The sequence below is a fragment of the Notamacropus eugenii genome, chromosome 5, assembly GCF_028372415.1.
Source record: "Notamacropus eugenii isolate mMacEug1 chromosome 5, mMacEug1.pri_v2, whole genome shotgun sequence".
Taxonomy (NCBI): domain Eukaryota; kingdom Metazoa; phylum Chordata; class Mammalia; order Diprotodontia; family Macropodidae; genus Notamacropus; species Notamacropus eugenii.
This window is the reverse complement of record NC_092876.1, coordinates 137,555,238-137,576,609: the sequence shown is the minus strand read 5'-3', so window position 1 is coordinate 137,576,609 and position 21,372 is coordinate 137,555,238. Positions and strand designations below refer to the sequence as shown.

At 38.4% G+C, this 21,372-nt stretch overlaps 1 protein-coding gene across 7 annotated transcripts in view; it reads right to left on the bottom strand.

Annotated features, from left to right (window-relative positions):
• Positions 1–21,372, bottom strand: part of CADM1 (cell adhesion molecule 1) — a 356,429-nt gene that overhangs the window by 18,086 nt on the left and 316,971 nt on the right. For 3 of the 7 annotated variants that reach the window (XM_072611032.1, XM_072611034.1, XM_072611033.1), the window contains 2 exons: positions 16,487–16,555; positions 6,330–6,362 (listed from right to left, as the gene is read on the bottom strand). In XM_072611032.1, coding sequence (XP_072467133.1) covers positions 6,330–6,362; positions 16,487–16,555 — 102 coding nt within the window. The remainder of the gene's footprint in view (positions 1–6,329; positions 6,363–16,486; positions 16,556–21,372) is intronic. The other 4 variants (XM_072611036.1, XM_072611037.1, XM_072611035.1 and 1 more) reach the window with 2 other exon arrangements.

Sequence of the window (21,372 nt, the reverse complement as noted above, 5' to 3'; positions counted from 1 at the left end):
AGAAGGCTAATCCCTCACTTCTACGTGGCCCAATGAATATCAAAGAATTCTACACACATGCTTGGCACCCACTGAACCATACTAAACAATGATGTTTTGCATCGGCATTTTTATTGCTCAAGGTTTGTTTCCTTGGGGAGGGGGTTAGAAAGCTAATTTTCTGTAACAGTTTTTTTTCCCCTTAAATAAAGACAAAGATGTTTATGAAATATCATTGATATGCAAAGCTTCCCCATTAGAAAACAGCAGACAGTTGATATACACCTCATTAAAGATGAAACTGTCATTTTCAGTAGCACAAAGTTTAAAACACACCAACTCATCTGGAATCTACTGCTTGAATTACATGCTAAAGTGGGAAACTATTTAGATTAGTGGCAATAAATTTGGTTTTTGCATTATGATTGTTTTTTCACAAATCTCTTATGCCCTGACCACACCAAGATCATCTCTGTAAATAGAATTAGAGCAGTGGGCATGCAGAAACTTTTGCAATGTGGACAAATGAAATTTCACTTCTCCTGAAGTTGTGTTTGGATAGAGATTTCCTTTTGGTTAAAAATATTCATAACTCATTTTCGTAAAGAAAAAGATAATGGAAGTATACTTTATGAAGCAGAGAATCTTCAAAAGGACACTCAATATCTAAACATTTCAGTTTTTACCTGCACCCGGTAAGTTTACAAAACTTACTACACAGTATTAGATTGTATTGCCAATCTTTTCAAATAAGTGGGAAATTACTTCTTGATTTTTATTATTAAGCTTTCACATCAAAAGCCCCCTATTTTAATTCCTAATTAAAATGTATTCAAAGAAAATTTTTACACTTTATCAAAAAAATTGAAAGTTCAGCTTTGTAGTTCAGGCAGAATTTCTCAACAATCATATTCTTATACAGTCAAATGCTATGTTTTGTTTTGCTATTCTGTTGAGTTTTTTTGGTTGTTGCTTTCTTTTGTAAGGGTTCGGGGGAGGCAGACCAAAGGATAACTGTGAGTGGTACTCTGATTTGCCATAGCATGCTGTAAACTTTCTCATAAAGTACCTGTGGACTTAGAATATAATTCATTTCTTTTCAACATAAAGAAGGAATCAGGATTTTTTAAACTCAGGATAGTGGGCCAATTTTAACTAGAAAGAGGCTAGATTGTTGTTTTTTTTCTTCCAAAGGTGTGAAAATTTCTAGAGGTTTAGTTAAATTCAAGATCACATGAAATTCAAGGGCTGATGGAAGTCTCTTCAGACTACCCTTTTCAGAATATTTCAATAAGTAATTATTAGGTAGAATTAGTATTAGCAAATAAAAACAGCCCACTGGCTCCACTCTTATTTTGATGATTAAAAGTAACATAGGAAATATTCCTTCTCTCATCTAAGCAACATGCATCTGATCATTTGGCCGCATTATGGAAACCATTCTTCTCACCAGCCACAAGAGTTCAGATACCCCCAGCAGTTTTAATCTAAAAGCTCAGTCATCCTGTTCTTCCTGCTTTGTCAGCTTTTGTACAGTTTTTCTTTCCCCCCTCTTCCCATTAGTAGAAATTCTGTTCCCACCGTTAAATAGTAAAACATTGTTTCCAGGCTGCATATCAAAGCTGAGACAGTCTGAAGGTTCTGCAGCCATTCAGAAACCTCTTCCGCCTTGGTCCTGTAGAGCGGACAATGTCTGCAGAGTCCCTTGACTGAATGACGGCCTTTGAAGGCCATTGTTCTGTACTCATACGGGGATGTGCAGAGAAGTACACACATATAGGGTGGATATAGCGTTTGTAATAATGCGCACTGCTGGTTATTTTCCTTTAAACTGATTTAAGAGTTGGCTCATGAATGAATGGAAGCAGATAAGAAAATTGCCAAGTGCTTTGTGTATTCCATCACAGCCTTTGTTGCCTGCACTATTTATAAAATAAATCAGAAAAAAAGAAAGCCTGATTTTTAATGGGAAAGTTGTCTAGGCTACGTACATGAGCCTGGCAAAGGCCAAAAAAATTTTTTTAAATGAAAAATGATTCTCCAAATTTAGTTAGACTTCTGAGTTTGAACTGAGTGTTCTGCTATTCCATGCTAGGCTCTGACACTTACCCTAATGAAAATTGTGATTTAGGATTTCAAAATTCACAAAAACATCAGCCCCTAGACACACCAAGAGGTGGAAAGCAAAAGGGCAGGTGGACTTAAAGGGGGACAGGGAATAAAAAATAAATGATGAACAACTCCAAACAGTAAGGAAACCAGCTGGCTGACCGCAGTGCAGCAGAAACACAAGCACTATTCCTGGCCATGGGGCAGGCATGCTGTTATCAGAGCTCTCAGGGTGGGGGTGGGAGGGGTTGGGGAATAGGGGATGGGGGATGAGGGAAAGCAACGGGAACAGACAGTGCAGAAAAAGACCATGGGGGAAAAAAACAAAAACAAAAACCCTTATAGGAAAATTCCCAAATTGAAACAAAAAAAACCACCACACATACCCGCACACCGAAAAGGAAAAAGACAACCATGCTTTGAACTCACTCATGCATTCCTGCCACCAATTTCATACCAGTGAGATAAGGGGACTGGCAGGGAGGACTCTGGGATTGTTGTGACATGCACACATAAGGGACTCTTCCCATCCAGGTCTTAAAAGATGAGCTCCGAAATCATAATTGTTCAAGTACCTCCTTCACAGAATAACATTACATGTCATACTGGCCTTACATTCCCATTCTTACACACACAGTTTTCTTTACTCTACATTAATTTATTTATTTTGGAGAAGACCCATTTGGCTTTCAGTCATGCCCATGCATTTCTAACCTTCCATATACATGCTTACTCCAATCAGATACTGACAGGAACAAAGGGCTAACATACATAAACATCTGGTATACTTCATACACACTCTAGCAACACAAGCTTGAACAAAACATTTTAATGAGTCTTCAGAGGGAATTGTTCTTCCTTTTGACAAAGGAAATAGAAAATGAAGATAAATCCAAAATAGGGTTAATTTTTAAGACCAGTAAGATGATCACAACAGACTCACCTAAGGTGTCTTGTCATTTAAGTTGCTATAAAATCTAATTGGTTAGTGGTTTTCCTACACTTCTGGTTAATGAACTCCCCAGGAAGGCTTTCTTCAGATTAACCTAAAGGTGAGGGGCTATGATATTTAAGAAGTGAGATGAAATGCAGTTCACTTGAGGAAATTTAGCTCTGCATAATTCAGATTCAAATACTTCAGAACTTGGCTCCCCTTCTTTTTAAGGTCACATCTCATTCTAACACCACCACCTTCCCCAACTCTCATCCAAAGCAGGATCCTGACAATTAACTTAGACAATCTTCAAAAGGTTCTATTTTGTTGTAAAGTGAAATCATTACTCTGGGATATTATTTACTGTTTATGAAAGTCCCTTTCTTCATGAGTTCAAATCTGGCCTCAGACACTTTCTAGCTATGTCAGTCTGGGTAAGTCATTTCACTCTGCTTGCCTCAGTTTCCTCATCTGTAAAATAAGCTGGAGAAGAAAATGGCAAACCACTCCAGTTATCTCTGTCAAAAAAAAAAAAAAGCCAAATGGGGTCATAAAGAGTTGAACGCAACTGAAAAACATCCCTTTCTCTGAGTCAGAAGGATCCATTGTTTAAGCTGAAGTTAGGGCATTTTACCTGAGATACCATGACACCATGAGGGTCTTAGGCAATAAGAACAGATTGGTAAATCTGTTACACCAGGAGTCATGGGGTTACCCCAAGGAGCCTGGCCCTTATTCCCTCCAACTTGGCCAGATGGTCTACTTAAAAATATAATTTTGCTATTCAGGGTCTTTTCAGGCAAGGTGAGATGATCTCTGAGTGAAGTTCTATACTTTTCGAATACCTGTTGCTTAAGTTGTACTACTGAATTGGTTTTCTTGTACTGTTAGCTAGTCTACGAAATTCAAATGATGTGAAACCACTGTGGCCCCCAAAACTCATTAACAAATAGTTTCATAAGTATGTTGTAAGATCTTAATTTATACTCCAAAATTATTTTAATAGAATCACAAAAAAAAGTTGCTTTCCTTGGCAATCTGTGCTGTCAAAAAACTGTGTTTTTGTCGATGGTGTCTTGAAGAAATTTGGATCGAGTTGATGTGAGAATTTTATAGGGAACTGTAGCTGAAGGGCTGACAGGGCCCTTAGAGATTGTATAATCCAGTCTTCTCATTTTATAGATGAGAAAACTAAGGTTCAATTAGTAATTGTTGAATGAATGAATATTATCAACCCATTCATCAGGAGAGTGGGCTTATAGATTTAGAACTGAAAAGGTGATAGGATCAGATCACAGGATTTAGAGCTGGAAAGGACTTTATAACTTATAGCAAATGAGGAAACAGAGGCCCAAACTGTTCAAGTAACAGAATGAGTATTAACAGAGCCAAACATGGACCTCTGATTCTAAACTCCTCATCCTTTCCACAGAATCCTTGCTAAATATGAACTTTGATATTCCCCTTCCCCACTCAGTGAGGGTGGAATCACATGAATCCACCCACCTTTCTTACCTAGGGCTCCCCACGCTACAAGACACATATCTACTATCTTATTTTCCCGGAATGGGCAAAGATACACGCTCCACAGCAACAAGATCCCTGCACTGGACAACTCAGATTGAACTCTGAGGGTTCACGTTTGCCAGAGCTGTAAGGATCAGTCTTTCCTTGTTCTAGATCTGGGGGTATCTGTGGCAAAGGCTCTTTCAGAACAGAAACTGGGCAGTAGAAGTAAAGTTACTGAGGGACAATTCAAAAATAGCCTCTCTGTGCAGTCTGTCAAGGAATTCAGGGCTATTATGATTAAATTTTGATTCGACAATTTACTGGCAGGCTACACAGAACTTAAAGTATTCTTAAAAACTGGAGAACAAATCTCCTGAACTACATTAAAATAACCTTACGGCCTCAAGAATAATCGATAAAAGCCAGGAAGTGCTCAATGAATGATTAAACCTACAAATAACTAGGCTTAATGGAGCACAATGCCAGAGGAGCAGCAAGCACAACGGGGCATTACCTCAGAAACCTGGAGTTTAACACCTAATTGATTTAGCATGATTTTGAGTTTACTTGACCCTTTCATTTAAATTAATGTACTTTCTGCTTTGTATTTATGATGGGAGAAAAGGGAGAAGTGAGTGTCAAAGCCTGTTTCTGTCCTTCAGCATGCCATATCAGAAATCAACAACATATGGAAGGTCTGTCAAAGATATAGGGCAAAACAATTCCAAGGAGCAGTCCACGGTGGACCTTTTGCTTAGGGTTTGTCATTGATAACATCTAAAACACCTGGCCTGTTTTAAGGGAACTCAATTCCAAATAGCAGAACACTTCTCAGTCAACTGCATCTGCTGCCCATGGAAGAGCACAGGGATATGTGACAAAGTTTCTTGCCCATCTGAATGACAGAAGAATACCACAGTAACAGGGCGTTCTAGAAGGGGCCCTGTGCTATCCAAAGGTGAACACTGGCCTTATTTTCAACCAAGTCTTTCTATGAGTATAGCAGTGACTAAGGATTATTACATCAAATAATGTACAGTATGGTCATGACTCTGGCTGATGGATAAACAGACACTGAGCACTTAGGGGGAAAGCTTTTAGACCAAGAAGTAAAGCAGTGATGAAACTGGGAAAACCAAGTCCAGATCGCTTGGTGTCCCCTCTGGAGTTGTAAGCATTTACTTCCCACTGTCTCTCAAGTTCAGGGCAAATTTTTTTAGGAGGACATATATTAAAAATTTAAGAAAGGGGAAGCAAGTAGCTATTTAATTTATTAGTGTTTTAAAGGAGAGTGATTAAAATTTTTCCCCTGAGTTAACTTACTAGGTTAACAAAAGAAATTCCCTGTTCAACTCATTATGTCTTGGCTACTACATGATCTAAATATGATTTGTCTTCAAAAATATACTTAGAATAACATCCTCGTTAAAAAGAAAGGTGAAATTTTAATGCAGATTCTAGGAATTCATGTAAGTTTTCATTTAAAAAAATGTTTTTCAATGTTCAAAAATGATGCCAATAAGGATCATCAGAGAACACCAACTAGTGCTACTTAGACTCAGATCACTTCTATCTAGTAGAAATTGCTGCTAGCCCCAAGAGCTACAATTGGCTATTGAATTCACAACAGAAATGACAAGACTAGACATTCTTTCAAGCCTTAAAAATTATGGTCTATTTATAAGATCAGTCTCCTTGAAACACGATTTCCCTTGAAGACTCCATTTCTCTTTTTCCCAGGCTTGCCTTGCCTCTCAGCAGTGCTGAGAAAGTAGATAAACAGTAATGTGATACCAACCGTGAACTGCTGGTTCTGTCGTCGCCGTTGTGTCTACACACGGGAACAGAGGATTGGAGGAAGGGAAGAAACAGGAGGAACGCATGCAAAAAAAGGGAAAATGGAAAAAATGGAACAGATAATATATGAGCAAGCTTTCAAAGAACATTGCGTGACAAGCAATAATAAATGAAAAGCAAAAAGCATTTGAAGGGAGTTGCACTGTTTTCAGACATGCTTTGGCTCAAAGCTGCGAGCCAGTGAGGGAAACAGTAACTTCTTGATCTAGGGGATCTTGCTGGGGCATATACTGCTGGTCAAAAGTTAGGGGAACATGCAAAGTGATGAGGAACACCACCAGTGCAAACTCAGGGACTGGTGGATGGCTCGTAACGCACCAAGGCTCTCAGGACTGTGACAGAAAAGCTCAAGCTGAAGGCTAGTTAAACAATGAATTCATACATTCAAACATTGCCTTTGTTTTAACCCAGCCCTCCCTGGTCACCCTAGTTTCTCGATTGCCAATTAGGAGTCACTGAAACAGTCACTCTCCCAAGATTTTTCAACTGCTGATGCCCAGACACCTGCAGGGGAACATATGGTTCAAGTTTTTCCATCCAGTGCATTATTTCAGCAACGTTTAGCAGGTGAATTCAAGCAACTAGGAGGCCGTAGGGAGGAACAGATTAAAGATTTTCACAGATTGGTTTCTCTAGACACACATGGAAACTGTGGTTAGGCTACTCTTCCCTTTGTGGCTCTTAAAACGTTACAGTCCAATGGCAGATGCCCATCACAGAAGCAAACAAGCCCACACAATCTGCTGTATGCCACTTCAGCTCACACTAAATTCCTAAAGTCTAGGCATTCAACCATCCGTTCACACTGCAATCCACAGGCCGTACGTATTGTTGGTGACTGCCAAGAGTCAGGGTTCCTTAAAGCTAGAATAGGAGATGACATTTTTTTTTAATATTTGAGACCCACACTGCAGGAAGAAACATGTTCTGTTTCTTCTTCATATATTTCCAATGCTGTTGAAGTTTTCCAGAGCCTTCTGACAAGCGCTCAAAACCAAGCTTGTTGCACTGGCTCATCTCCACAAGCCATTCCTTAAGGGGCTCAGGCAAGTGAAGAAGTGTTGTACTCTTTATTTTCTTTTTCTGGCTACAAGGGGAGGCAGGATAAATTTCTGATAAAACGCATGACATTTTAACTTCACTTTCCCTAGTCTACTTCATTGCAGTATCAACCCATCTGGCAGCTCTTATCCATCTACTTCTACACATCTTCATTAAGATTCCTTCCATCTAAAATCCTTGGGCTGGAAAGAAATGGCAAGATTATGACATGTATCGGTCACCTGTAGTCACAGACTGCTAGCGCAGCACTCAAGGGGGTTACTATGGCAAAGAAACTTGCCACCCTCATTTAGGATGTCATGATTGAAATGGGCATCATTCTAGTGGGGCTGAAGACTATGAAGGCTTATTCTTAGTTGATGTAGGCAATGTTTAAATGCACCAAAGCATTGACCATATGATTTCTGCAAAAGAGCCTGGTGCTTTGATTTAAAAATTACAACACATGAGTTCACATAGGTGTCTCCCTTCAGTTGGCATGCTGTCCTCAGCACCTTAGAACATTTGAAGCTGGAGCCCTTCCAAGTAGTCAGAATAAACAAGAGTTAACCCAAAAGGTCATTCCAGGTTAATGTGGCCTACAGCTGAGTTTCTGGAGAAGAGATGAAGACCAAAACCAAAACCAAACCAAACAAATCAAATTAAAAAAAAAAAAACAACAAACTAACAAAAAAGAAACAAAACAAACCAACAAAAAACAAACAAAATATACCACAGGGAAAAAAAATCACTATACTTACTTACAGATTCAAATCTGTATGCGTAAAATATCAGAGTCAAAACAATACAAAAAGTTGTAGTTTAACATATTCCACACCTGGGTTCCCATTCCACAGGGTATTGCTCTCCTTGGTGGCAACATCCATCCCTAATGGGGGTATCTGCTGCTTTAAATTTGGGGGTCACGAACATACCGGGCTAGGACTTACACTCATGTGAGATGCTTGGTTTTAGAGGCATAGGAAAACCTCTCCGATATGAACATGGGCTGACACTTTGGCTTATCTGTTTTTGTGGCAGTGTTTTTGAGACATTCGTTCTAACCAAGCATATAGTTAGTATAAAATAAAAATGTGGGGGGTACAGGAGGTTTAAGGTTCTCAAAAATAACAACCCAGAATCAAACAATGACCCCAAATTTACCATCTTCCAGCAACATATTATGTCAGCTTTATGAAGAAATTAAACCCAATGAAGCTGGAAGCCAGGTCCTATGTGGGAGCTAGAAAATAAATTAGGAGAGAAACTTCACAGTGCAGCTCACTTCCCCATCCTGTGGCCAGAAGCCCATCAAACCGCTTCCAAAAGGGGGAGAGCACAGCAAGGGAAAATAAATACTGGCGGGACCAGGGATGCTTCAAGCAGTTAAAAGCAAACATATATCAAAGTCACACACCACAGTCACTGCAGCTGGAATGGCAATACCATGATCAGCAATGAGTTGGATGACTGCATTGGGTTGGATGACTGCATTGGGAAACACAGACTAGCTAAAAAATTTAAAACAAGACTGGGGGAGGCATGAGCAGGGAAGCTGATGTTTCTATTTCCTAGCCTCTATGATTCAAAAGTATTTGGGAGGTTCCTGGGCAAGGTTTCTCTGGACAGGAAGTAAATAGGTGAGATTTTAAAAATGACAACCTTCTTGCACATCTATTTTGTATTTTGGAAGCATCAGATGACACAAGTGAATCTGCTTCAAAGCCTTATGGCAGCTTCACATGCAAGGTACCTCCATTTCCCAATAGTGAGAGATGTTCTGTGCATTAAAATTTGCTTGGGTGTCTCACTCACAGTGTGAAGAGGCCCAGTAATAGATGAACCCTGCATGGTGTGGTAATCGGCACGCCTGCTCACAGTTTGCGGGCTCACTATCTCATCTGATCAAATCCTAAGAATATGGGCAAAATTTAAGTCTTGAAGCTTCTGAAGCAAATTACTGTATAAACCTGAAAAACAGAGAGAGCTGTCCACAATGAGACCACTGCTTCCAAACCTCTCTCTGATAACTGTTCCCACAACCCCCCCCCAAGTCTTTAATGAGCTATTTCAACAGAAGAAACATCACAAAAAGGAGAGCTGAACTAAAAGAAGTTACATTTTTAGATTAAAAAGGCCTAGTTGACTTGCAGTCCTTCTTAATTTTAATTACAAAGAGAAGCCAAATTTTTGTACATTTATTTTCTGTGGCAAAAAACCAAATACCCACCTCCCCCTCAATCAAACCCAACCATTCCCATGTGCTTGCAAACACTGTGTTTACACAACATCTTAATAGTCAATCCCTGGCTATTTTATGAGCATAACCAAAAAAAGTGTCCAGGGAAGGGTATTGCCACTGGAAGGATGTGTATTTCATTTAATATTGACTTCTCTTTTTATTATATTAGTTGTAATATCTTTCTTGAAGGACTAATCTGAAGTAAATTTAGAATCAAATATGTATCTCATGTTGCAATATAAGATGTTATCTGCAAAATGAGAAAACATTGATAATGTGCAAACCTAGAGAAACTAGCCATTTAACTAAGTATTGCCAAAAAAAAAAAAAATTCCTCCATCAGAGGCAGCTGGGCAATATTTAGTTGAAACAGTCATGTGTAAGCTCCACTGTGGCACATTCTAATCCTTTCATATGGATTCTCTCCAACTTAGAATTGTTCATTGAGTGTGACAGACTGGGGGTTTAAAACTAATCCATAAATTAGTCCACGGTCTCAAACACAACGGGTGCCATAAATGAAAATGAAAATCCTAGAACAAAATTAAATTCACAAACTTAAATGCTTTTTTCTTCCCCAACTGATCTGCAGTATTTTTGCTTTACAATACATAAATTCATTGTAAATATTGTGTGTACATGTGTGTGTGCCCGAGTGCGCACATGTGCATGTGCTTAAAGAAAAAGAGAACCCCAATGGAAAGGCGATGGGGAGCCCAAAGCATTGAAGTAGCTTGTAATTGTGAACAAAGGATTAATTTAACTGTCATAAGCTTAAAATTCAACAAAATTAAGTAGTTCAGACATTTTTCTCAATATAGTTGTTCTCTGTTTTCTTAACTAGAGTCAATAAAGAACCAACACGTTTTTTGATCAGTGACTTCTCTTTTCCTTTGCACAACCATCAAGCGCTTCAGCTCTGACACTCTAAGGGGATGGAGGGGTGGCTTCCCAGACAATGCTAGGTTCATATTGATGCTTTACTTTAATGAATGCTCATTATTTAGGAAGCAATTCTTTTTTTTTCTTGGCTCACTTGAAAACCACAGAAAGGAAAAAAAAGACATGCTTAAAAGTAAGTAAGAATTACTTCCCACTGTTTTGCTGTTAATTTGCCTTTCATCTATGGCATGGTTTAATTAAAAGTTTTGGGGGGGATAAAGAAGTGGACAGGAGCATACCTTAACCCACAATGGTTGCTAAATTGTAGAGTAGTAGCAAAGTTCTCCCTGTTTTTAAAGCCACCCCCTCTTTGAGTGGGGGAAATTTGTTTCCAAAGAACAGCAGTAATGGGAGTTGATTCTCTGTCAAACAATTTTAAGTTTTGTTAAGAAAAAGTCTTTAGAATTGTACTGCTGCTGTACTCCAGAGATCTTTCCATTTGCAAACCAGATGTTTCACAAAATAATAGCAATCCATATAGTAGTTTCATTTAACAAGAAAAACCAGTGGCTAAATCAAAGCAAACACATGTTGGGGAAAGAAGGGAAGGGAGTGAAAGGAGGGAAGGATAGGGAAGTAAGGGAAGCATTTTGAACATGTGTGTTTGATAGCATTTTGAGATTTTGGCTGATATTTATTCAGTGATGAAAATGGTAAAGCCTTACTCTGGGAGTCCATGACTGAACAAGCAGATATCAATCACAACATCCCCCACATATTGCTTTCCATCTCCACCAATAACTTTAACTTTTGCATACTGAGAAAGGAGAAATCTCTCAGGATTATTACCTAATCCTGAGCTGTCTGTTAATGTTGCAAATAAATAATATCAGGAGCAGCTCTTCATAAAGAAAACAGGTATCAAGGCCCCACTGCCTGTAGTTTTTTGTGTTTGGCATGAAATTAAATATAAAGTTGTGGAAATGAAAGGGAAAATTATCCACTAGGAAAAAGAATAGAAAAAAATCTTTTTCCAATCTCACACTCAATTTCTCACACTTCAAGTACAAAACTAAGTTGTGGTGAGGTGAGATGCAATGTCCCCCACTTTTTTACACCACATCCCCCAATTAAATCACCATGTATTGAAATTATTGGTTGAGTTCTCTGTTGTTTATTCATGTCTGATGCCTTATACTTTTGATTTCCTCTAACATCTAGCACAGTGATATGTATATGCATATGGATGTTCAATAAACATTTATTTAATAAATGAAGGCAGACATTTTATCACTTGCTCTGAAACTTTTAGTAACATGTGTAATCTATTGGCAGGAATTCACTTAAGTGAAACCTGAAGAGAAAGATATCCTGTGCCTAGTTGCATGAAGAGAGAAAACCATTCAACAATCTCCACTGTTATCATACTATGGTCATTTCAAACCATCGGTCTTACTGATGGATCTAGAGCTTAGTACAATGTCTGGCACATAGTAGGTGCTTAATAAATGGTTACTGACTGACTGATATATTTCTTTCCTTCAACAGCCATTCTCCAACTTCCTCATTGCATACATCATTGACATCCCTGAAGAATGATACAATCTCATTTCCTTCATTAGAGATGTCTAATACATACCATAGACAAGTTCTTAACATAAATACGACTATAAAATCCACAAAACTAGTATTGGGGAAAAATTGGTGTTCCCTTCAAGTTACAGAGGTCTTTTCCAGTGTGCTTAGATATGAAATAGAAGGGACACCTGATGCTTTCTTCCCCGAGGAACAACATAAAATATGTTCAATTAGGGACACATTTTTAAAAAAGGAAAACATCACTTGATATGATCTCGTTCATCTTTCTGAGACGATCTTGAAGCACGGTGCTTAGAATGTGGCCCCGATCGTTATTCACTTCTGATTGTAAGGGAGTATTACTTTCTATTTCTATGTTAATTGCTATCACTTTTAAAATATGACCCCAATTGGACTGAATCCCCCATCCAAAGAGGTGAGGAAGCTTAAAACTGAGTTCCACTGTGTTATCTGTAAGAGGCTGAAACAAATGTTCATTCAGGATGCCGCCTCAGATAAACAGGATTCAATACCTGGGTCATATGAAAATAAGCCCGAGATATTTCTCCAACATGGCTGCCAGGAGCAAGCTTGATCCAGCTGGCATGATGGGGTTAAACATATTACCAGACAGAGAGACAAATGACTGCAAATACACCTAATGCATGTAGTAAATAAGGATTTAAAGAACGTCAACACAGCAGTGTGGTGGGCTGATTTCTTAAAAACATTCTAAGTGGTGATGAATCTGTACCAGGAAGATTTACCTCCCCTAAAGTAGCAGCTGTCCAAAATCTGTATTATAACAAGGACTCCAGGGGCAATTTAAATTATGCAATTTGTGATGCCATATCATATCGGACATCTTAATGAACAAAGCCACAAGGACAATTTGAAATGATAAAAAAAAAAAGGAGGAGTGGGGTTGCTAGTGATAACAGCTGAAACACAAAGAAATGGTCAGAATATCAATGCACATGGAAGATACTGGAGAGAGGAACAGACAGACATGGGACAAGTCATGAGGATGCTACAAATGTAACTAAAGTCAACCTCGACACTGAAGATTCTAAGCAACCTTCGGGTTATTAATAAAGAAACGGTTTAAAAGCGCTTGACTTGACCTGACTAATTAAATCTAAGCACTAAGATGGGCCTCATAGGTTCCCTTCAGTACGTTAGATCCTGGTTCAGTCCTATTAAGAGTTCCAGCTAGGATGCCTGTCACAAAGTTCACATGTATCTGAAAAGATAATTCGACTGGATTTATACAGATCAGGTGTGATTAACCTTAAAGTTCCTGGTATCGCTGGTCTATAGAATCGGTGCTTTTAGTCAGATCAAAAAGACCAGGAGTCAGTTTAATACAGCTCCACTCTGAGTGTGTTTGGAGTGAAGGTTAAAAAGTGAATGAAGTGAAAAAGCTGGGTGATTCAGTAGAAAGATTGGCTCTCCAAGCAGGAAAGCGATTCAATTATCCTAGTTATGAAAGACACAAGATAATACTGGAATACTTCCTACAAAGAAATGAGAAATCAACCATGATCTCCTGAGTTTCAAAATATGCCTCCACTGCATTTGTTCATTTATTAATTTTTTTTTTTTTGGTAATGAAACTGTGACCTAGGGAGTGGATTTTAGTTACTGCTTTTGACTGGAAGAAAAGAAACAGATGGCTATAGCTTTTTGTGCGATTTTTTAAAAATTTTATTTTATTTTAGCTCAGGCTTTATGTTATGTCACTGGTATTTGGTTGTTGAAGCTTTTAAGGCTAATGGTGGCTGTAATGTACCAAACAGTGCAAGAGATAAGAAGAGTGGAAATTAATTTAGATATCCATCTGTCAGGACTGGGTTTGGAATATTTTTCAGGAACCCATCTAAAACTAAGAGAGAGCCTGGCCCTTTAGAAATGGAACCTGGAATCACTCCGTTCTATAACCTTTAATCTGTTTGAAGAGAAGAGCACATGCTAAATTTCATGAGTGTATATATCAAGGCTTTAGGGCAAGATAAATACATATAAGGCTGCTAGTTAAGACAGAGTAACCCTAGAAGATCACATCTATCAAGGTAGGGGATTCAACAAAGTTGTTTTAGTGGCAATTTCAGTTTAACTACTCTTTGGTGCCAGTGAGAGTCAGGGCATTCATTATCACAAATGCATTCTATGTGGTGAGAGGATCCAACCCCTAGCATCAAGAGACTAAAGTGCATGCATGAGATCATTTCACATTACTCTGAGCAGAGAGGCCAGCAGCTTAAAGTGACAGAAGCAAAGGAAAGTCCCTATTAAAGAGTCATTTGACAAAGGGAGAAATATAGTACTGTTAATTAAAAAAAATTTTTTTCTCTTAAACAGAGGCCCTGTAATAGGGACCACAGACTATAATAACAATGAATTGTAGTTCTCTGAGGACGTAAGATTAGCTTTGGTTTGGAATGACAAATTAAGAGCTGTGAACAGCTGAGTGAGGGATAAGATAGGTTAAAAAAAAAATCTAAGCTGGTGAGAAAACAACAACAAATGGAAAATGTTGCCCCATATTAAAAAGAAAGTTGGTGCTGCAGGTGTTTACAGGCTACTGGACTTGGGCTATTTCTCAGATATTAAAATGATAAAATGACTAGATTGATCCTGGATTACTGCAGAGGGAAAAACCAAGACTACTGAAGAATTTTCCTTAAAGGTTCCCATATGCAGGACAGAACAGAATCAGGAGATCTAATTTATATGGTGAGTCAAAGGGTCTAATTCAAACTTCTTATGAGATTTTTATGAGAACACAAGCCTGGTTCCAGATTAATACCTGGATAAGAATTGGGGAGCAGTTTTTACTGTGGAAAGTTGACATTAGGGCTGCCCCAAGAACAAGTGCCAGAAAGAAGCTTATTTAGTATTTACTAACTTGAGGTATTTACTAATGCTAACGCTAATATAAAGAAAATGAGGTAGCTCGACTTACCAAACAATCCGCAAATCAAAGAAAATATCAGAATTTTTTTTTAAATTAGGAAACAAACTGGCTTAAGATGAAATTGAAGAAAGAAAACAACAGATTAGGAAGAATTATAATTATGCTCTTGCCTTAGCAGCATCAGACCTAGCATTTGGAAAAACACTCAGTGGTGTCTTATTCAAAGGTTCTCTTGGTTTGACCGTAAAGGCTGGAAGGTTAAAGCAATGGCTAAAAAGAAACAGAGACTAAGGAAAATATTGTTGCATTTCAAATTGATGGTTGTCTCCTCTTACCCTGAATGACTTGAATTTTTGTCACTTCTATTGCCGAGGTAGGGCAAAACATGCAAGGTCTTGAGGAAGTCAATGAAAATGACTGCTACTCTATGCCGGGTGGTGAAAAAGGGGAGTGATTTATGAAGAGAGGTTAACAAGACTTTTAGTCTATAAGAAAGCAGAAGGACAGAAATGTATAAAATAGCAAATGCTGAGAGAAGTCAACTAGGCCTCTAGCATTCTCAACACTAATAATACAGGGTGAAGGGGAAATTACATTTTAAAAGGGGAAGCTTTTCTACCCCAACTCCCAATTCAACCCCCTGAAAACAAATAATTTGTGGCAGATGTTTCTGTCGAATATAAGCAAAATAATATACTTAGGAAGATTTCTAAGTAATGTTGTACAGTATCTGATGATGTGGGATTTTCACAAGCAAGAAAAGAAGATGGTCTATGAGATGACGCAACAGAACCACACGCTATACAGGAAGAGACCCCAAACATGGCCTTTTCACTTTTGACGAAGAGATAGCATCCACACCTGCTTTATGAGGAAAAGGCTGTAATTCTACTTTGTCTTCTGAGCTACTACTGGTGTTACAAATAGATGTAACATTTTCTACAGTTAATCTTTTGAGAATGAAAGATAGGTGCATATGATACAAGGAGGTACCTTGTGGAACAGGTATTTACTCCCCAAGGCATTCAGATACAGCCAGTGACTGGGGCAAAGACACACAGTGACAGTATTTACCAACTCATTAGATATAGCAGCGAATAAGTCACCAGCACCTTTTCTAGTAGCCAGGCAGACATTTTACCCTAATCTTTCACTTAGATAGAGGCCCTTAAAAAGATGAATCCTTTGCATGAGACACAAAGTATTTGATCTGTTTGAGGTTTGGAATGTTATTTTCAAATGCTTCAAATTAAGGACTTACTGGGGGGTCTCCAAGACTCCAATTTAAGAACATAGCTTCTACTCTTTTTTTAAGCTACCAAAATGAAGGAACTATAAACTTCTCAGTAAAGAACTGAATGGAGGTTGTCAGAATTCTTTGTATACAAACAAGACAATAAACAGTCAGGACATTTCAATGGTAATGAAGGTACCATACCTGTGATGATGGTAAGGATGGTGGTGGTAGTGGTGGTTGTTGTGGGAGGAGGGATAGTTGTGGGGGGATCTGGATAAAAAAAAAAAGGAAAATCAAACCCACAATGCTGAACACAACAATGATCAATAATGCCAAAACAGAGGTAACAAGGACACTGAGATGCTTGTTTGATGCCTTTTCCCCTTTAAAAACAAGCTGGTGAACTTCAAGCTGTTTTAAAGTGTTTTTTTTTTCCCCTTGTAATTGTATCCCAAGGCCTGATTTGGAAATGCTAAAAGAAGAAAAAAAAGAAATTTTGTTAATGAAGTGAAATAGGAAAGAGATGGGAAGTGGAGAAGAGGAAAATTATAATGCAAAACCACAACCCGACCTCCCACCCAGCCCTGTCCACCCACATTATCAATCAGCCCACTGAACACATTTCAAATGTAAGGCCAGTTAGCTCAATACAGAGAGAGAGAGAGAGAGAGAGAGAGAGAGACAGAGAGAGAGACAGAGACAGAGAGAGAGAGAGAGACAGAGACAGAGAGAGACAGAGACAGAGAGACAGAGACAGAGACAGAGAGAAAGAGAGACAGGGAGAGAGAGAGAGAGACAGAGAGAGAGAGAGAGAGAGACAGAGAGAGACAGAGACAGAGACAAAAACAGACAGAGAGACAGAGAGAATAAACACAATAGCTGTCCTGTCATTTCTATGCATTTACAAAGTAATGGAAAGTGGGACAGAAGGCATGAAAAAGTCCTGATGCATTTGAAAAATAACACCAGACCATGTATGTGTTTGCCCCTTACTTGTTCTCTATGGCCATTAACTTCATTATTCTCCCTCCATCAATACATCTCAGCAGGAAGTAAAACTACTTCTAAACTGGTAATAAATACAAAGGAGAGAGAATGTCATCACTAAATATCAAGTTCCAGGCATGTCAGATTTTATCGAGATTTTATTTTTTAAGTCAATAAAGTTTTATAACTTATAAATATTAATAGGATGTCTTTGCTCATGTTAAGAGCATGAACTAAATGGACTAAACTGATAAAAAGAGAAAGCATATTTTTTCCTTTCATAACTCTGAACTATATATAGAAAAGACTTGACCCATGAAGCCAATAACCCAACAGGGAGCCCTTTGTTAGATATTTGATATATTGTATATCATTCCATACCCTCAAACATTATTGGGGGGGAAGGGAAGGGGCGAATATGAAAGGGAAAAAAATAATCAATGCCTAAATGATCAAACTGAATGTGTTAACTAGTCAGCAAGACTTTGAACTAAGCAATCATTCTGCCATAATAGAGCATAAAACGATTCACGGGCTTTTGATTTTAAATTTTATCTAAAGCACGTCAACTTTTCCTCCCTGACACATCTGGTGTTCTTTTATCTCCAAGTGAGCTCTCAGATTCTCTAATTAATACATCAAAACTTTAATTATATACTGCACCTTTATTGTGTTTGGTTTAACTTCCTGAAAGTTTATGAAAAACATTACCTTAGAGTTTGCCTGGTAGCAGAGCCAGTTTGAAATTATTCCTACCGTAGTCTGACATCTCATTTCTTTTTTCTCCCATGTACACATATTTGCACAATTTTGAAAGGACCTACCAACAATTGCTAGAAAGCTGTTTTATGGGTGTGTTTTGTTTTGAAATTTAGAATAAGCAAGTAGGAACTAGTTTAAAATAGCCTTGCAAATAAACATGAAAAATTCACCAGCCCACAAAAAGAATCCAATTTCCCACAAGAATGTTCCCCATTTTATGGGGGAGGATTAATGTTATTCTCCATAGACCAGGGCAACACGGGTAGTGAATAACAAAACCTCACCCCATAAATCTAATGACAAAATGATCAGGATTATAATATTAATATTTTAAAAACCATAGCCTCTTGGACAGGGATGAGAAATAACATTCCAAGAATCAGAACTGGTCCTATTCCCTAAATATGTCTTTGTGGACAGTAAGCTAGAAAATCATTTTGTAAGCTGGTAAATTGTTTGTTTATATTTGAAAGACTGGTTTATGGACTTCCAAATCCTAATGCAAACTAATACAATAAAATGCTCCCTGCTATATAGGTCCCATAGAAATCTTGATCAATTCATGACTACATTGGAAAACTGTTTCCTAAGAGTTACGTCTCCTCCCCCAACATTGGTGATAGTTAATATGATTTTCATAGTATGGAATGATTACAATATTTGCTTTATGAAAAGAGCATCTATACTCTAGAGATTCCCCCCTGCTTTACTATGATGCTATTTCTGCATGTGGTTCAAAAAGTGTTGACACAAAGTGGGCTATAATCATGTTATAATAAAAGTGTGCCTGAAAGGAGTTTCAAATATGGTTATGAGCCATGGGGTGGGCCAGGCTCACTGGAGCACAGACTTCAAAATGAGGTCATTAACCTTTCTCGTGTTGCAAAAGGCACACATTTCCAATTATTTCTATCACCACTGGGGTAACTGTTGTCCTTCACATCTGGCCCAAGTGAACTGAATGAATTAAATTCCACTGTCAGCTACAATCCAAAAGCTTAGATCATTACCAGCAACCAGAAGGCAAAATTTAAGGAACTAAGGAGTTGGTGCTAATGATCTGTGGTTGAGACACCAAGGCTGACGGTATAAAACTAGCTGGTGCTTGGAAACTACTCAGCCAGATTCTCCCAGGACATATATTACTCACTGGGAGTTACACAGTCTATTTCAGAAGCATGTTAATTCTTTAGATCACTAGAAGTACCACTTTGGAAATTACTATAGTGGTAGACTTTACGATTTTAGTAAATAAAATAGGCAACACATTCTCACAAAGTATTATTAATCAGAAGGTTATCAGTCTGTTTTATTTTAAAATAAATTAGTGACAGGATGAACTCTTGCCCCAGGTTGTTACTGGGGTGCCCTACCAGCTACTGTCATAGATGACGGGGAAGCTCCATTAACTATCACAATGTGGTCAAAGGGCAGACATGTATGTAGGTGCACTCACCCAGCTAGGTCTGTGCCTAAGTTTGCAGTTTACAAAACAGTCTGCATTCTCCCCAAAGAGTAAATGTATCTGCAAATGTGTCTCAAAAGAAGAACCTTCTAAACTAGAAGAAACTGTCCCATTGGGAAACGATGTAGAAAATAACAAAAAATAATTTACTTCTATTGCTTAAACTTCCTTTGTCCCAAAACTACTGCAGTGTATATCTATACAAAAATTGTTGGGAGAATTCCTCCTTAAGCTGTGGGACAATAAGTAGAACAGAGCTTAACTGTTTTGGAAAAAAGAACTGCCTCCTGAATTGAGGAAATATATTGAGGGTCCGTAGTTAAAAGCATGGAGAGACATGGCCATTTATGAGCAATACTGTGAGAGGGGCTGACAACAGTTTGTGAGCTGGGTGCTGTTTCTATAACGGAGAGGCCAAAGCAGAAGGTGTTGTGGTACACATGCTGTTAGTGTCGTGAATGTCAACAAGGGAGCCTTGAGGCCCTGATAGTGTTCAGAAATGAAAGGGAGTGGATAAATTTGACCTCCACCTTTTATCACAAAATTCTCATATGTTTGGAGGCATAGGAAGAGATGAATGCGTTCATGTATTTCTAGTAGGAGCTGGGTCATGTTACAATGCCGTCTTAGAGACACACAAAAGGCCTCTTCCTGAGGACTTATTCCCTTCCATTTGATAGTTAATTCTCCCAACTACAGGGAAGAATTAATGCTATTATCAATAGATCAGAGACAACATGGGTAGTAAACAATAGAACCTTCCCCCATAAATCTACTACTGACAAAATGATTAGTAGTGATTAATCACTTGTTTATGTTAAGCAAAAAAAAATTCAAGGTGTTGGCTAAAGATGAAATTGAAATGTTCAAATAGGGATGGTCCAGAATATGTTTCTACTGGTTAAAAATTATGTTAAAGCTACTCCCTTTTGTTAGTGAGTTCACAGAGTAAGTGGCTATTCCTTCCAAAAGTCATCAGTCTATGTGATCCAGCTATGAATAGTAAAACATTCACAATATAGTGGGGTTCTCATGGCTATGGTCTCTCATGCTTGTGTCATCTCAGAGGCACCTATCCGCTTCACCTGGAATAAAACTAACCTATCTGGCTTGGTAAAAGTGAACCTACTTTGTACATTATCTTAAGAGAAGGATTTGCACTGGAGTGGCAATGCACTTCAGTGTATAGGAAATATTCATCACATATGAAAGAGACATAGCAGCAGTGCAGAATAATATAAATGGGAAATAACTGGAATGAATAATAATTAACAGCCCTGTGAAAAATGCTGATTAAAAAAAAAAACAAATCAAAATGAAAAATCAAAACCAAAACCAACTAAACAAAAAAAGCATTAGTGTTCAATTAGTAGCTACAGGTGGTTTCTGCAGCTACTGAGAATTCCCTCATTTCTCTAAATTATATACTGGCCTATAATGTCTTTGAATGGCTTCCTACTGAAAACGGGAAAGGAGAGCTTCTGAGTTCTACCCATTGAGCAGAGAGCGCCAGGTCAGACCAGGCATCCCTGGAAACACCAATGAGAATGAAAGCTGCCCAATGTAGATAGAGCCATTAATTGGTAAGGATGGATTTTCAGTCATTACCTCTAAGATTAGTGCTTTCCATAGGCTTCGCCTGAGGACATATTCCCCCTTGCCTTACGTGACCAGGGAGTCATCTAGGGGACTTCATTCACTGGCCCTTGAACACAAAATAAGGGCTGTCCCCAAGATTAGAGAGGGAGGAGAAGGGAGTCATGGCTCTCCTAGCAGGAGACAGAAGGGCCCACGCAAGCCAGGATTCTGAAAGCTCTTACAGGCAGTTGTTAAAAAAGAATTTGCCAGAAGCCTGAAGAGCGAAGCGCATGTT